The following is a 17,061-nucleotide window of genomic DNA, read 5'->3' as shown; positions in this document are numbered from 1 at the left end:
AGTTAACCATGTTCCACTGTCATTAGCAGGCTGTTACGTAAGAGGCACCTGCGGCGCTCTTCCCTCTGTATCCTCCTAGCTGATGTCAAAATATTAAGCAAAATGTAGTCTATGTAGTTTTCCAAATTAGTGAATTTTGTAACTAAGATAAAAGGTATTTTTGATAGAAATGAGAGGTAACATACTTAGAGAGTGGAAAGAATGTTTGTGACTTTGGGGGATGATTAAATGAAGAAAAAGTAAACCATTACAAACTATCAAAATAAAAATTTCAGGGATTAAACCTCCAAAAGCCCTGAGATGTTTAAAAAACCAGCCAAACAAAAACAAAAAACCAAGTTAATGTTAGAGTGAACCATTCACAGTTAGCTACTGGTCACTATTAAGTACAAGCTATAGTCTTATTTTGCAACCCAAGAATCACATCATATTAGCAATACAGTGTGGACATTTTAATAAGAGATGCTACCCAAATAAGCACATGTAATAGGCAAAAGACCGCCAAAATAGAAATAAACAAAAAATTTAAGGCTTTAAGGCACATGAGAAAATTTCAAAGGACAAAGTAAATTACTGACAAAATAAATTAAGTGCACATAAACAACAACCATTAATGCAGTATGACTATATTTTTTTTCTGTATGAGTTTCAACTGCTTTTTAAAAGTTTGGATTTTTTTTAAAGATGTGAACCAGTGCCTCAAAGACTTACTTTAATGACCCTGAAGCTCAGGTAGCGCCTGTTGAGCATGATGATTTTGTACTCATTGGTGCCGTCGTCCATGACGTGCCGCAGAGCCAGCAGGGAGGGAGAGTTGGCCAGGACGGCACTCCGCCACGCGGGGTCCCCTTCATGGGCTATTACGAGGTTTTTCTCATGAGATACAATGGCTTCATAGAGCACAGTAGGGTCATCGTATTCATCTGGAGAAGTGAAATGATCCTATAGATAGAAATAAGAAATACATCTTTTTTAGGAAGAGTGACTTCCAGTATGAGGAAAGTGTCTGTAATTATTAAATCAGTTCCTCAGTTAAAGGCCTTAAAAACTGGTTTATATATTTCAAACCAGCACATGTTAATATTATTAGAGATAAATTACAGATTCTTAAGCTTATTCAGGTTGGGAATTAGCACATTACTGCTATATTACTTTTGTAAATTCCTCAATCCAACACTATCCTGTAAGTTTTAGCTAAACCATTTTTATTTCCAATTTTTACATATTTTGTTTTCCTCATTCAAGTTGGTTTTTCATATCTGTATTTTTTTTTTGTTAAAGGATTCTCTCACTGTGATCAGTTAAGGAAGGCTAAAACTACAGAAAAGGTCCCTAAGTTGTGTTTCTTTTTAAAGTAGGCACTTTTCACATAAAGCCACATCTCTAGAATGGCTTTAATGTACCATTTTATTCTGCCTCTCATCTAGTTAAGGCTCAAAACTATGAGCTGTGAGGACAGATTAAGGGTCCTAGTCCTAAGGAAGCTAGTCAAGTCTTCCCCCCAAATCCTCTTGGTTTTAGTAACTAATTATCAAATGAATGAGTAGTTATTTAATATCAACCATGTGCAAGAGTCTGTGGAAGGCAGCATGGATGAAACAAAGGGGTACATGAAATGTATCTCCCATTCAGAAACCTACAGATTAACAGAGGATACAGGACACGTTCCCAAATAATCATAACACAAATCTGAATTTCTGGAAATGGTGTGTTATTAAGGAAATATAAATGCTGTATTGGCTGCCCTCATATTTATAACCAAGAGGTTGATAAATTTTTACATACAAGTAAAATAACTCATTTGTGCTCAAGCCAATTGACGGGAATGTGCGCTTCCTGGAGGGGAGACAGGTGAGAGCAAGAAGGCAACAGCCCCAAGGGTGCATCTCCAAGTCTGGGTTCACCTACAGGAGAATAATCTGAGTATGCACTGTACACTGAGTGCACAAAGGCACAAGTTCTCCAAGACACGATTTCATCTAGCTGTCACGACAACCTTGTTAAATAGGTTGAGCAAGTAATACCAGCATTTTACAAACATCAAAACTGAAGCTCAGAGAGGCTTAGCTGCTTCCCAGGTCTAGAAAATTAGTAATGATTGTACTGCCAGGACTTGAACGCATTTTTAAGGTATTTTTTCATTCAGATTTTTAAAATGAAAAAAATCTTTCGAGTCTAGTTGACGTGAATAGAGAGAGCTACACAATGCAGGTGGTTTTGAGCTGGGTCTTAAAGAACGAACACAATTTCAGTGGATGGAGATGGCACTGTGTGAGGAGGGGAAAGGGCTCCAGGCAAGACAACCTGCTAGTGCCTCGTCCGGACTTCTTTTACTAGGCTGGTGCCCTCCTCTGTCCACTGCTTTGAGTGTTGGCTCTTAACAGCTCACAGCTGTTCCCTCTTCTAAGAACTGACGTTAGCTGATGGAGCTGCCTGAGTAGGAAACACCACACGAGGGTTAGTCTCCCCTTGTTGTGGGGGTGCAAGGAAGGTACACAACATAACTCTTGGTGATAGTCAGACTCCAGAGCTCCCTTTAGAATCTAGAGGAGGCCAGAATTCAGCGGAAAGACATTTCTGCTGGGTGTCTTCCCTTGTTCTTTCCTGCTTCTATCACTTCCTTACAGATTTTTCTGACAACACCCTCCCAATTAATGTCCTGCACAAGAATCCTGGACTCTGACTCTGCTTCTAGAGGTATGGCCTAAGATAGCATTTATACCTTGAAATACTGAGACAGTTCTTGACTTCTGTACCTCATACACCAACCACCCTAACCTTCCTTCTAAATACTGAGTCCGCTCTCCTACAGCAGCAGACAGCTAGATGTCATAAGATGTGCGCTTTCAGCAAGTGGCTCCATTGGGGGAGGAACAACATCGTTGTTTAGTAGGACTAGTACAGTTATTTGAATGGAAAAGAAAAATCATATTCTTAAGAAAATGGACACAAGGTTGAAAGTCATTAAGCATGCCCAAAGTGCAGAATGCTTACTCTTGCCCAGATGTTTCTTTTCACTGGGCTTAAAAAGGTTGAAAGTTCTATGTACATCATTCAGCACTGTTTTACTGGCAAAATACTGAAACAAGCAGAATGTCCATGAATAGGGAAACAGCTGAATAAATGGAGTGGAAATTATACTCTGAAATACTACAGAGTCATTAAAAATGTGAGGCACATTAGTACTCCAGATCACTTTATACAGCATGATTTACATTTTACAAAGGAAAATATTTATACATATAGTTTGAAATGTCTATATGAACTTGGGGAAGTCATCAACTTATTGGCAGTGACTGCTTCTTGGGCATATGGAATGATGGGGAGATGTTAGCTAGCTCTTGGGAGATGTTTACTTTTGAATGTTTTTCACCATTTCTAAAATAAATACAAACAGATAATGTTCCCAATTCGTCAAGGAAATTTTTCAGAAGCATTCGAGAAATACACTGGAGGAGTTATAAGCAGATACAAAGAAAAGATTTTTTGAAAACAATGAAACTCATTTAACATTCATCGGCCATCAAGCACTGCGCTCAGTGATGAGCACGTGAGGACTGATAAGAAATTACCCCTGTCTGCAAGGAGATCACGGGACTGTAAGGTTTTCACTATGTAGCTCTTGTATACCACCCAAGCTAGACTCTGGTTCTAACAATCATGTAAATACTTAAAGAGACTAGTAAAAAACAAAAAATAAGGAAATAAGCTGTTATTTTATGAAATGATTACATAGAGGACAAGAGAGAATACATGAAAAGGACAATTTGCTTACTTTCTCTGAGTTTTGGTTAATTTTCATCTACAAAAATTGGGATTAAAATAATTTCCTAGCTTGTGGGTGACACAATGTGTATGAGAGTACTGCTACAATGTAGGGCACTGTAAGATTATTATACAGGTAACAGTTTTAATTTCTAAAGTAAAAACATGTAACACACTAGATTGGAGAATTAAAAAATAAAAAAACTGTAAAGGAAAAAAGCAGAAGTTAAAAGAACACCTATGAAGTGCTAAAAACACTATCAAAGACTATGTCTGAAACAAAGGTTAATGGAAATTTTGTATTTTTAGTTCTCTGGGAACAGAATCTCTCTTTTACAAATCCAGTCTGAGGTCTGGCTTTCATACAATAAATTGCACCCATTTACGAGCACAGTGAGATGCCCATGACAGCTGTGCACACCCAGGTAACCACAGCTACAACCTAGACATAGAACACTTCCACCCCCCGGAGTTCCTTCCTGCTCTCTGGCATTGTCTCCACATCCTAAGCAACCACTGATGTGCCATCCATCACTACAGATTGCTCTGGCCTGTTTTAAACTTTATATAAATAATACAATATGCACTCATTTTATGTCTGGCTTCTCTTGCTCTGCATAATGTTTGAGATTCATTCTTGCTGTGGTATTTCACAGTAGATCATTTTTTATTGCTAAGCAATATTCTGTCTGTTGCTGAACGTCTGCGTTGCTCCCAGTTCTGGGCTATTAGCACTAGAACTGCTATGCACATTGCGTGTATGTGAGTCTCTGTGTGGACATCCACTTTCACTCTTTTGGGTAAATATCTGGGAGCAGAACTGCTGGGACATGTGGCAAGTGTGTACTAATCCTTCCTTTTAATATATAAGCCTCTTGTGGATTTTCATGAGTCCCTAACATATGAACTTTGGAGATGACCAATGCTGATTTACATCCCAGCGTGCGAGTCCTTCACGAGCAACCAACCCACTGTCTGGTCAAAGTGATGCTCAGTGAACGGCTGTTGCTTCTTACCTTACAGGTCAATCTCACCCTCTCAATAGTGTATGTGAATCACAGGGCTTGCACCTGGGTTCTCACTCCGCCTCCCCCAGCCCTCCATGGCTCCCAGTTCCTGACTCCACCTCCTGACTCTCCCTGTTCATCACTGCTGTTGCCAGTCATGGCTAATGATGACAGTGTGCTGTACCCAAGTGTGCTTGGCCTGATCATAAGGCAGAGAACCACTGTCACAGGCACTAATGTTCCAGCTAAAAAACATGTAAGGAAATGGACCTGGCAGCAACAGGCAAGAGCCTTGTAGGGAGAACCAGGGACAGAGACCTAAGGTGTCAGAAAGCACAGAGAGCCTGTGCTTCAGTTTCATCTCAGCCACATGGAGATGAAACATCTGTCATGACGTTCAGAACTAATTGAAGACGTCTGTCAAGAGCTGACAGATAATTATGCTACATAAAGGAGTATTTCTTTTTTTCTTCTTTTTTTATGCAAGTATCTTTTTTTAAACATTTTTTGACTTATAATCATTTTGCAATGTTGCATCAAATTCCAGTGTAGAGCACAATTTTTCAGTTATACATGAACATATATATATTCATTGTCACATTTTTTTCTCCATAAGCTACCATAAGATCTTGTGTATATTTCCCTGTGCTATACAGTATAATCTTGTTTATCTATTCTACAATTTTGAAATCCCATCTATCCCTTCCCACCCTCCGCCCCCTTGGCAACCACAAGTTCATAAAGGAGTATTTCTTATGTAGTAGAGATACAACTGGTACTTTTGAGAAATTTGAAAATTTAAAAAATACTTTAATATGAAGTCATTATCTTTTTCTTTTAAATACAATGAATTTTGTCTCAATGCTCTACACTAGTCTGAAGATGGACAACTCTATTTGATCCTAAATGTATATTTTCCCCATCATCTTCAAAATAGTATTCTATTTTTCACAGAGATTTTCAAATAATATAATCCTTATCAGTAATGATCCTAAACCGTATGGGATGTTAACTTCATTTCAACACTTTGGACCATCATAAAATCACTCAAACAGTAATTCACCCTTGGGGGAAAAATTCAATCTGCTTTGAGCACAGCAGATGCATTTTAGGGAATACTTTATGTGTTCTCCATCATCAGACTGATAATTACTGACAAGTGGAATGACTAGAGCAACAAGCGCCAGTACTTAATTTCAAAATATATTCTTAAAATGATCCAGGGCTTTGGATATGCATTTTGGGGCCTCGTTGTAATTTTACTACCTTCGTAGGGTTATTTAATTAAGGCTTAATCTGTCCTAACCATCTATTATTCCATATAACATGCTAAGTGAAGCTCACAGTTCAGTGATAGCAGCACTTATAAGACTCGAGACGGTGTCACACTGCGTTGGGAGTCAGCTAACATTCACCCACAGAAGGCGCATGAATTACAATCACTACCATTACAGGGACCAAAGACTTTTATTTCCAGTTTGTCACTGCCTGTATTTTTCCTCAAGTTCATGCCCAGATCAGTCACTCTCTAATGTTAAGATTCAACTTTACTGTTAGAAACACAGGTTCCGGCTCATAAGATTTAATATTGTGCCATCACTTATGTTTTTCTTTGTTTTAAATCAGAGTATTTCTCAAAAGGCTGGTTCCTAAGAAACGTAATTTGGAAGTCAAGTTGAGAAGTACCACTGAACACCAGTAATGCATTAGAAATGTCCTCGTCTTACCTGGTGAAGCTTAATGGACATACGAATTCCAGGCACTACTACTTTTCTTAGCAATTCCATGTCAGCAAAGATCCATTCATCTCGAATTGAAGAAATACGGAAATCTCCCTTAAATAGGGCATGCAATCCATAGAGGAATGACTCTAAATTACTGTTAAGATTGGAGATAAAAGTTTACACATTTTGACAAAGATCTTCCATCACACTGATTCTAACATCTGGTTATGCATCAGAATCATCAGGGAGTGTTCTGAAAACACAGAGGCCAAGAACGAATGTCAGCACCCCTGAGTCAGAATCACAAGGGGCTGCTCGACCTGGGACCCCTGTTTATGAACCACTGTAATAGCGAGTCCATGAAAATGAACAACAGGCAAAGTGTCTACAAGTTAAAAGAAATTAAGGAGGGCTTAATGGAAAACATGTAGGAATCACAGAAGAAACATAAAACCTATGGTATTACTTAATTCAAATTCATCCGGATTTATAGGCAAGAAAACCAGTTTATATTAGAGTCTCAAAGTCTAATGTACCATTATATTAAAAGTATAAATGCTGTGAACAAAAATGTAAGGCAGAAAAATAAAAAGAGGTGAATTGTTAGAAAAATAGATCTATACAGGAGAGACCAACCATACGTTATGGGGTGATTATTTTTTAAAATGTCTTAAATCCATAAAATTCTTGTTTTCTGGGGGGGGTAGTTAAGTTTATTTATTTATTTATTTTTAGCGGAGGTACTGGGGATTGAACCCAGGATCTCATGCATGCTAGGCATACACTCTATCACTGAGCTATACCTCCCCCTACAAAATTCTCATTTTCAATGGTTGCCCAAATGTGTGAATTTTAAAAGCCAGATCTGTTAACCACTTAGAACTCAACTATGTTCAGCAAAAAAGATCTATACAATACAATATCTGAAGACACATTTGCAATAAATTAGCATAGAATGCTTTCATAAAAAAAGATTTTGCATTTTTCGGATAGAAACACCTTCTTTACCTGGACATATGGTGGGATGCAGTCCCCAAAGCTCTCCGTCCTAGAACACAGAGTCCATAACAAAGTGTCACCAGAGATGAATCTTTGTCCACATCCAGTGGCTTTAAAAAAAAAAACAAAGAACGGAGTGAAGGGGGTCAAAAGGTACAAACTTCCAGTTATAAAATAAGTAAGTCATGGGGATGTAATGTACAGCATGGTGACAACAGTTAATAAAAATGTACTCTATATTTAAAAATTGCTGACAGAGTAGGTCTTAAAAATTCTCATCACAAGAAAAAAATAATTCTGTAACTATGTTTGGTGAAGGATGTTAACTAGACCTGTAAAATGTGTGATCATTTTACAATATACACAAATATCAAATCATTGTGTTGTACACCTGAGACGAATTAATGTTATGTCAATTACACCTAAAAAAGGAGAGGGAGGGAGGGAGGGAGGAAGGAAGGAAGGAAGAAAGGAAAGAAAGGAGAGAAAGAGAAAGAAAGAGAGAAAGAGAGGGAAAGAAAGAGAACAGAGGAGCACTGGTTACCAGAAAGGTATGTAAGTCACAAATCAGAAGGTATCTATTTAATAAATCACAGAGGTTAAGGAACTCAACTAGTATACCTTCTAACTCTTCAAATAAAATTTCTAATGAAAAGAAACTTAATAAAACAGCATAAAATGAAGTATGAATGTGTATGAGGAAGTTCTTTGGAATCTTTAAATGAAATCTAATACTTTATGATACTGGAACATTTTTTAAAAATAGCTATATTGCAGAGTATTAGGGTCTTAGCTAAACATCTCAAAGTACTTGTTGATACACATCAGTACTGATACTGTTCTCTCCTGAAAATACAACATTCTATTAATCAGTTATTTCTGGACTTAACTTGGCAAGCAGGCTATGAGTGACAGCTGCATTAGCCTATTAGTGACTATAACTATAGTAAAGAAAGTCAGATTGTTTTCTGTAGAATATTGCTTCCCCTCAACCTTTTAATTTTTTAAACAACTGCGTACTTTGATTACTAATATACTTATCATATATATGAAATATATACTTTAATAATTACATGCATATATATACACAAACAAAATGGTATACCTTATATAATACTAAAGAAAATTTTGAGGGGAGGGTACAGCTGAGCAGTAGAGTGCGTGCTTAGCATGTACAAGGTCTTGGGTTCAATCCCCAGTACCTCCATTAAATAAATAAATAAAATAAAAATAAACCAAATTACTACCCCTTCCAAACCAAACAAAAATATTTTAAAAAAGAAAATTCTGGAAGCATCTCATTTACAAAAAAACAATCCAGCTCAGTGATTTTCACAGTGTAATCCTAGGACACAATATTAGCGTCATCTGGGAAATTATTAGAAATGCAAATTCTTCAGCCACTTCAGACCTATGAAGTCAAATTCTGGAGGTGGGGGCCACCAATCACACTCCAGGTGGTCCTAACGTCTGTTAACCACTGAAGAACCGTGGATGTAGGGTGATGATGAGCTTAAGCATTCTAACTTTGCCAATGGCATATATATTTGGCTTTATAAACCATTAACTTATAAACAAAAAAGGGCAGCTGGTTAAGACAGCAACTTAATATAGACTGGTTAATTATTACCCTTAAGTAATTTAGTTAATAACAGTAACTGTGTAGGAAGATCCTCTAGTTTCTTCCCAATTAGAGTGATTTTAAAGATATATCACCTCTTACAGCACTTATCCTAGTTTCAACAAGCAGGCTCTTTGAAGGAATTTTGGGTCCAAGTTACAATACAGTAGATAAAGAATTTGAGAGTACTTGTTTTAAGAAATAGGAAAGAAAAATACAAGAGAGAGTGGGTGTGTACAGACCTGAAGTTATGTAACTAAAGGTGGTTATAATGGATGATGAAATTATGGATAATTTTCTTCCTTTTCTATCTCCCTCCCTCCCCTACCTAGTCAACTTTCCATGCTGGAACTGTATTGCTTCTGTGATTGAAAAAAAAAATTTTTTTAGTTTAGTTCAGGCTTCCCCACCTGGACAAGATGGAGTAATAAAGATCAGATTTGCCATTGGACCTTAAAGATCTGGACAGAATACATGAAACAGTGGTTTTGAGACACTGGATGCTAATCCCTGAGAGATGGGAAACAATCAGGTAGCCCTACAAGAGTTTCCAGGCCAAACCACCAGGAAGAGGAACACAGGGAGAGCCTAGAGGTCTCCAAGCGGAGGAGACAGCTGCGAGTCTGGGGAGGTCAAGGTGGCCAGAGTTGGCAGGGCAAAGCGCCAAGGAGGAGGGAGATCCCTAGAGAGAGCAAGCTCTGGAGATCTGCAGAGGGTCCCTCTTGAGTCTTCAGCAGATTAATGTTCAGCGCATGCAGCAAAGGCCCAAGGCCAAGAAAAGAACCATCAGAAAAAAGCAGAAAGGAACAATGGAAGGTCTTGTGACTGGCTAGAGTGCTCAAAAGAATACTGCCTTGGTAATGAGGAGAAATTAGCCCCAGACTAAAGGCTGCTTTGGTCCCTTCTACGAAAGCTTAGAAGTAAACCCTGAAAGGATCAAAGTGTTCCCAAGGAATTTAATCGTGTCACACAACAAAGTTCAAGAATATTTATAGGAATACAAAAATATCCAGCAATCATCACGGTAAAATTCACGAAGTCTCACACCCAATCAAAAACTGTCAGGCTTGCAAAGTAGCAGGAAAATAGGACCCACGATGAGAAAAAAATAACCAACTAATCACTCAATCAAAAGTGACCCAGAATTGACACAGATTAGAATTAGTCAATAAGGACATTAAAAGTTATTATAACTGTATTCCATAAGTTCAAAAAGATAGAAGATTGACAGCATGCTAAGTAGAGACATGAAAGATTTAAACAAATGAAGACATAATCAAACCTCAAGAGATACAAAATGCAATGTCTGAGAATAAAAGATACACTGGATGAGATTAATGGCATATTATACAATGCAGAAGAAAAAATAAATAATCTAAAAAATACAGCAACAGTGCAAGGTTGGGTATAGCTCAATGGTAAAGCACATGCTTAGCAGGCACAAGGTTCTGGGTTCAATCCTCAGTACCGCCATTAAATACACACACACACACACACACGTACAGAAACTATGAAAAATTAAACATAGAGACACAAAAAAGACTGCAAAAAAAATACAGAGCATCAGTGAACTGTAGGACAACTTCAGGCAGCCTTATATAAATGTAACTAGAGTCCTCCAAAACAGGGAAAGAGGAAAAGACAGAAAACATTTGAAAAAATAACTGAAATATTTCCAAATCTGATAAAAACAATATACACCTAAGAATTCAAGAAGCTCAACAAACTCCAAGAACAAGAAACCTGAAGAAAACTGCATCATAATTAAACTGCTTAAACTACCAATGAAGAAACTCTTAAAAGGAAGCCAGTGAGAAAAGACACACTATTACATTGTACACACAGGCATATATTGCTTTATTGCACTTTGCTTTATTGTGCTTTGCAGATATTGGGTTTTTTTTGGGGTTTTGTTGTTTGTTTTTTTACAACTTGAAAGTTTGTGGCAACTCTGCATTGAGCAAGTCTATTGGCACCATTTTTCCCAACAGCATTTGCTTACTTTATGGCTCTGGGTCATATTTTGGTAATTCTCAAAATATTTCAAACCCTCCACCAGCAAAACGATTATGACTTGCTGAAGACTGAGATGAAGGGTAGCATTTTTAGCAATGAAGTATTTCTAAATTAAGTACTGTACATTGATACATTTTTAGACATAATACTATTGCACACTTAGCATGGTATAAACATAACTTTTATATGTACTGGGAAACCAAAAACTTCATGGGATTTGCTTTACTGTGATACTCAATTTATTGAGGTGGTCTGGAACAGAACCGGCAGTATCTCTGAGGTGTGCAGTGTGCCTTTATTATTTGTGTAGAGGAACAAAGATATGACTACAGACTTCTCATCAAAAACAATGCAAGCCAGAAGGCAGTGTGTAGCCACATCATTAAAGTACTGAAAGAAAAAGTAATTGGTTCAATCCTAGTAGCTCTGTTTTGTTACTGCTAGAGAAGGCATGTGGCTTACATCCTCAACTACATCAGAAATTCTCATAAAGAATTCTTGCTAATACTAACAACAGTGGTGAAAGAAATGTATTGTCATTTAAGAAGCAGGGAGCAAAGTCAAGTTGAGAATCCTTCCAATTAGCATTCCAGGCAATTTTAATGCAGTTAATCCAGGGCCACAGTTACAAAAACATTTCAAACTCTTTAGAAGACGGGTACAGCTATCATATGAAAGATCATACAATATACATAAAATAAAGGAGGAAAGAATAATTTTTTATTTCTGTGCAATATGCAAATTAGAAAACTATCTTGGAGGAAACTGTGGAAAAACAGTCTGGAGGCAACTTTTTCAACATTCTGGTAAGGGTACCAGAACTTGGAGTCAGCAAATCCTTCTGGTTTAATTCCCTAGGAGGAGGCTACGCTGGGAATGGTGATTCAGGAAACAGAGAGCACAGTTTTTAGGAGGTAGGGCTAATCTTGCACAATGTAAAAGGAAAACTGGGATGTGAAGGGATTACATTAATTTTCCTGATAATTTTCTTCTAGAGGGGAGTACAAGAATAGAATATAAGCCAGACTGACCTAGTGATACTAAGCTATCTGAAGACTGGGGATACCCAAGTTTGGAGGTAAACCTTTTGAATGTATAATTTATCAGCCATTAAGAGGGTAACTTCTCTGAGCTATGTCCATGACTTTGGCAATAATCCCTAAGAGATTATTTATTCCTTAAATTTAGGAAGGATTGAGCCTGTTTCTAAGCAAGTATAAGTTTCTAGCCCAGGTGACCATGGTTAAACCAAGCAAAAGTAACCCAATATCGTCTAAGCCAGAGAAAGGCCATTAGAATAATACGGCCACTACCCGCCCCCACTCCCGCCGCCCCCAAAGTCAGTCCTATGCAAGGATTTGAGGACAGTATGCAAAGCATTCTATTTCATTTATGAAAAAATTAAACTGCTTGTTATGTGTTGAAAAAAGAGATTAGCTATAAGGTCCTCCATTTCCAAACACTGCTGGTCCTTTTTCTGAGCCTCTTCTTAGGTTATTTTATTCTATTCTTTATTCCTTCTTTAGAAATATGCTACTCTGCTCAGTATCTATTGTGCATCCAGTATAAAAGCTGTTCAGTGAGGAATTACAAGGATGCTCCCTTTCTTACTGAGGAAGTAAGGAGAAAGGAGGCTGATATAATGGGGAATCTTACTCCACGTAGGTGTAAAGGACTAAACCAGGTGCTACATCTCAAGACAGACAGTGTGCACATCCCAAGCCACAACGAAGGCACTGGTTGTCAAAGTGGCTTGTGAGGCTCCACGATCTGGAGCAATCCTGTACGTAGGGACGCCGGTAGTTAAACTGCACAAAACTTGTGCTTGAAAAGCGTAGTGGTGGAAGAACTAGATTTTGGAACCTAGGCCTTGGTACTGTGGTTATGCTACATGGGGTCTAACCAGTGGGGGCAACATTGTCATGAGAGCCATGGGACCTAGAAGGGAAACTGGTAAAGTCTATAATTCACCTTACCTTTAGGATAAAACAAGTTGTTCTGAAATGTGGGTTAGAAAACCCCTGAATTACAATCACCTGTGTGATACCGATTTTGGGTTCCCAGCCTAGAACTACAGGATTAGAACTGCTCAGACGAGGTTCAGGAATCTGCATTTTTACACATTCCTATGTCATTTTTAGCCATGCTAACATTTTAAAGTCAACAGTCTCGATGAGCATTGTCCAGTATGGTAGCCACAAACCTACATGGGCTATTAAATTCAGATCAATTAAAATTAAGTAAAATTTAAAATTCATTTCCTTAGTCATATTGGCCACATTTCAAGTGTCTCATTATTCACCATATGTGGTGGATTAGCAACTACCACACAGAGCAGCACAGAATGTTTCCAACATGGCAGAAAATTCTATTAGCACTGGTCTAGACTTTGGATATGGGACAAAGATGTTAAATTATCCCTAAGTGTGGTATGTGTGTCTGAGGGGTGGGGATGTTCCAAAAATTAGTCTTCAGGAAGGTGTTACATGCGATCTGTAACCTAGATCTGTGTGTATGTATGTGCATGCACAGGGTGGAGGGGGTGCTGCTGGGACAGTGAGATGACCACACTGCAGATGAAATGACAAGGGAGACTGCTTTCTCGAACCTGTTTTGGCAGAATTGGCTGGTTTGGCCCAAACATAATGAACATAATGAACCAGACAAGTTCTCTTACCCAGAGAGTCAGAACGAGGAAAGTCTAGAAAAACTGATCTCTTTGGAAAAATAGAATCAAAGAGTTATCAACAAAATAAACACACTCTACCTTTGCTCTTCGGGAAGAGCAATACTCTATCCAGTTGAGGTAAATCGCACAGAAACTCTCCCTGGATATGCCTGCTAGTCGGTGGTCATAGTCTTCATCAATGTTTGGATTAAATGTAGGGTCCACATCAACATAATTTCGATCTGCACACAGACGCAGTCCTTCCTGCATTGTCTCATTAGCGAGCCACTCCTCTAGTTTAGCAGAGGTTGTAACATAATAAATGATACCCTAATGAGAAAAAGATTTTAAAAATTCAGGCTAAATCACAATTTGAATTAATTCCAGTTTCTTGGTGAATTAATTCCAACTGTTTATACGGATAGTATGAATCAAAAATACACCATTCCAGCTCAATACTGTAAGTATCCTATTTTAAGAATGCTATAGTAATATATCTCAGGACTTCCTGGATGAAAAAAAATGAATACTTTCAAAATCACAACCATCAATTCAGCAAGGCAACTTCAAAACAACTCTAGTCTACTGAGTTTAGGATCTTCTAAAAACAATTCTAGTCTACTGAATTTAGGATCTTTTAAGAGAGGTGAAAAACCTTTATTGTGGTGCATTTAGAGAAATTTGTCATAGAAAGCTATTAAACCATTTTGTGCTCCTGTGTTAAGTTATAAAAATATAACTATAATAAAGTTGTAAGGTCAGTCTCTAGCTCCCTGAGGTTGGGTTTAATCAAACATTAAATAGAAGACTCATGGGTTCAGTTCAATCAGCATAAATGAGGTGGTACACAGAGGTAGTCACAAACGAATCATTAAGATTTAGCACACATTTTCCTCTTGAAAATGTTGGCTTCGCCTGTATAGCCATGCTGTATTTCTGTAAAATCTTCAGCAAAAATAGAATACCTGTGCAGTAAAGAACTAACCTTGCCCAAAGAGAGGTTTGGCCTTCGCACTTGGGTTCTGGGAGGTAATCTCTAGTCCTTTGGGATGACCTGCCTGATAAGAGGCTTTGTTTTCTATTATTATTATTTTTTTGTTCAAAAAAGATTTTAATGGAGGTACTGGGGATTGGACCTCATGCAGATAGAGGCCTCACGCACTCTACCACTGAGGTATACCCTCCCCGCCAAGAGAGGCTTTATTTACCTGGAGGCTTAGAACCATGAGGTCTAGAGGAGCTGGAGACCAAGGCTGGCCAGGTGGGTGGTCAACCAAGTCTAAGTCACTGTGCATCAATAAAAACTGCGTATTGAGGCAGGTCCCTAGTTGGCAACACCCTATGGGTACTATCACATGCCACTGTTACTGGGAGAAACAAACCCTGTCTGCACAACTGCACTGGGAGAGGACAACTAGGAGCTCATGCCGCAGGGTCTCTGGGCCTGCCCAATGTACCTCGTCCCTTGGCAGGTTTCAATCTGCTTCTTACCATCTAACCATGAGTATAATGTAATAAAATCTAACCGTGAGTATAAGGACTTTGCTGGGTTCTGTGAGTCCCTCTAGCAAATTACTGAACCTCAGTGGGGTCTTGGGGAACCTCCCGAATCTTTCAATACTTTCAGTTTATTGAAAGCAGTGCAAAGCAGTGGCTAACAGCCAGGGCTCACACAAGCCTGGGTTTTAAATCCCTAACTCCACGTGCTAGTTAGAGGACTTTGGCTAACTTAACTTTTGATCCTTAACTTGTTTATCTGTAACACAGGGATGTAATATTCCTTTAGAGAATTAGGTGAGATACATATATGTGTATGCATGCACACGTGCAGCAGGGTATTCCTTAACATGATGCCTAAAACATATGAGCTCCAAATGGTAGCTATTAGTATTAACGAACAAATGTAATAAGTTCCACTAAAGAAAGAAACTGCAAGAACTTCACAGGTATATTTTACTGACTTGACTGGATAATAGAGAATTTAATCACTACTTGCAAAGCACAAGTAACACACACACACACACACACACACACACACACACACACACACACACACACACGTGTCTTTTCCAAGAAAAGCTTGTGATTGTCAGAAGAGCTAAACAGGCACATACTCTTACCTTGACATAGTAAGTGGTGAGTACTTTCCGAAGATCAAAGACTTGAAGCATGGAAGCAGCACTGTTGTCAGTGATGCTATAACCCTCCAGAATATACTTGGTGACTATCACTTCCCAAGCTAGCCAGCGCTGGCTAAATGCAGCATTAAATGAAAGCACATGAGGAATATGGCCAGGTTCACAACAGCAAAATCCTTCATCTTCCTCAACACCTTCCGTAATGGCCTCCACTTCCCGCTGTTGACAGTAAGTACCTTAGAGAGAGAGAGAGAGAGAGAGAGAGAGAGAGAGAGAGAGAGAGAGAGAGAGAGACCGCTGACCATTAAGGTAAAAAAAACATGAAGTAGAAAAACAAATGCTTCAAAGACATAAGAAATTCAGAAAAAAAGACAGATTCTGTAACAACTGAAAGTAAGTGGCTGACTTGCCTCAGACTGTTCATTAGCAAACCGCAGCCCGCTCCCAGACCCCAGGCAGACTATACTCATCTTCTGCGGAACCACAATGCGCATTAGCACATTCAGAGCTCTGAGAATTTGTGCAATAAAGTAACCTCCTTAATTCTGATTCGATTCCCAAACTTTTCAAATTTGGGTATACAATTGCATTCATATCAAATGAAGGCCAAATGAGTAAAGGTACATCTTATGAAGATTTGAGTTAACTCGAAAACAGAAGGGAAACAAGAACTGAGTCATTCCAGAACACACAATGCAGACACACACGCAGAACTCAGAGTCTGAGCTCTATTCACCAGTACCAAGTCCGTGCTGTAAGCAGAAATATATTTTTTTCTGTTGCCAATTCCAACAATACTTGGATAAGATTACATTATTGGCATTTGAGGCTTACCTGCTGATAAAGTTTCAATTAGGTATGAGGTCTGATTATTTTGCACTAGCAAATGATTCTTTGAAGTTACATTCTTTTATTACAAGACACTTATCCAACACAGGCATTCTCTGCATTAGTGTTATTGAAATTAAAATGCAAAACCAGATTAAATACAGAATTAGACCCACAGCAGTTTATGCCAACAAAATATCATCTATCACATTAATGTTAATTTTTACTTCATTCTTGCTTCCATTTAATTTGTAAATTCCTTACATTATGTAAGGACTATAAAGTGATTATATCT

General features: G+C 38.2%; 1 protein-coding gene across 6 annotated transcripts in view; it reads right to left on the bottom strand.

Annotated features, from left to right (window-relative positions):
• Positions 1-17,061, bottom strand: part of PCNX1 (pecanex 1) — a 183,506-nt gene that overhangs the window by 36,330 nt on the left and 130,115 nt on the right. For all 6 annotated transcript variants that reach the window (XM_064486077.1, XM_064486078.1, XM_031453981.2 and 3 more), the window contains 5 exons: positions 15,921-16,174; positions 13,900-14,130; positions 7,505-7,605; positions 6,500-6,650; positions 712-942 (listed from right to left, as the gene is read on the bottom strand). In XM_064486077.1, the coding sequence (XP_064342147.1) occupies positions 712-942; positions 6,500-6,650; positions 7,505-7,605; positions 13,900-14,130; positions 15,921-16,174 (968 nt within the window). The remainder of the gene's footprint in view (positions 1-711; positions 943-6,499; positions 6,651-7,504; positions 7,606-13,899; positions 14,131-15,920; positions 16,175-17,061) is intronic.

The sequence above is a fragment of the Camelus dromedarius genome, chromosome 5 (genome assembly GCF_036321535.1).
Source record: "Camelus dromedarius isolate mCamDro1 chromosome 5, mCamDro1.pat, whole genome shotgun sequence".
In the NCBI taxonomy this organism is placed as follows: domain Eukaryota; kingdom Metazoa; phylum Chordata; class Mammalia; order Artiodactyla; family Camelidae; genus Camelus; species Camelus dromedarius.
This window is presented reverse-complemented; position numbering and strand designations above follow the sequence as displayed.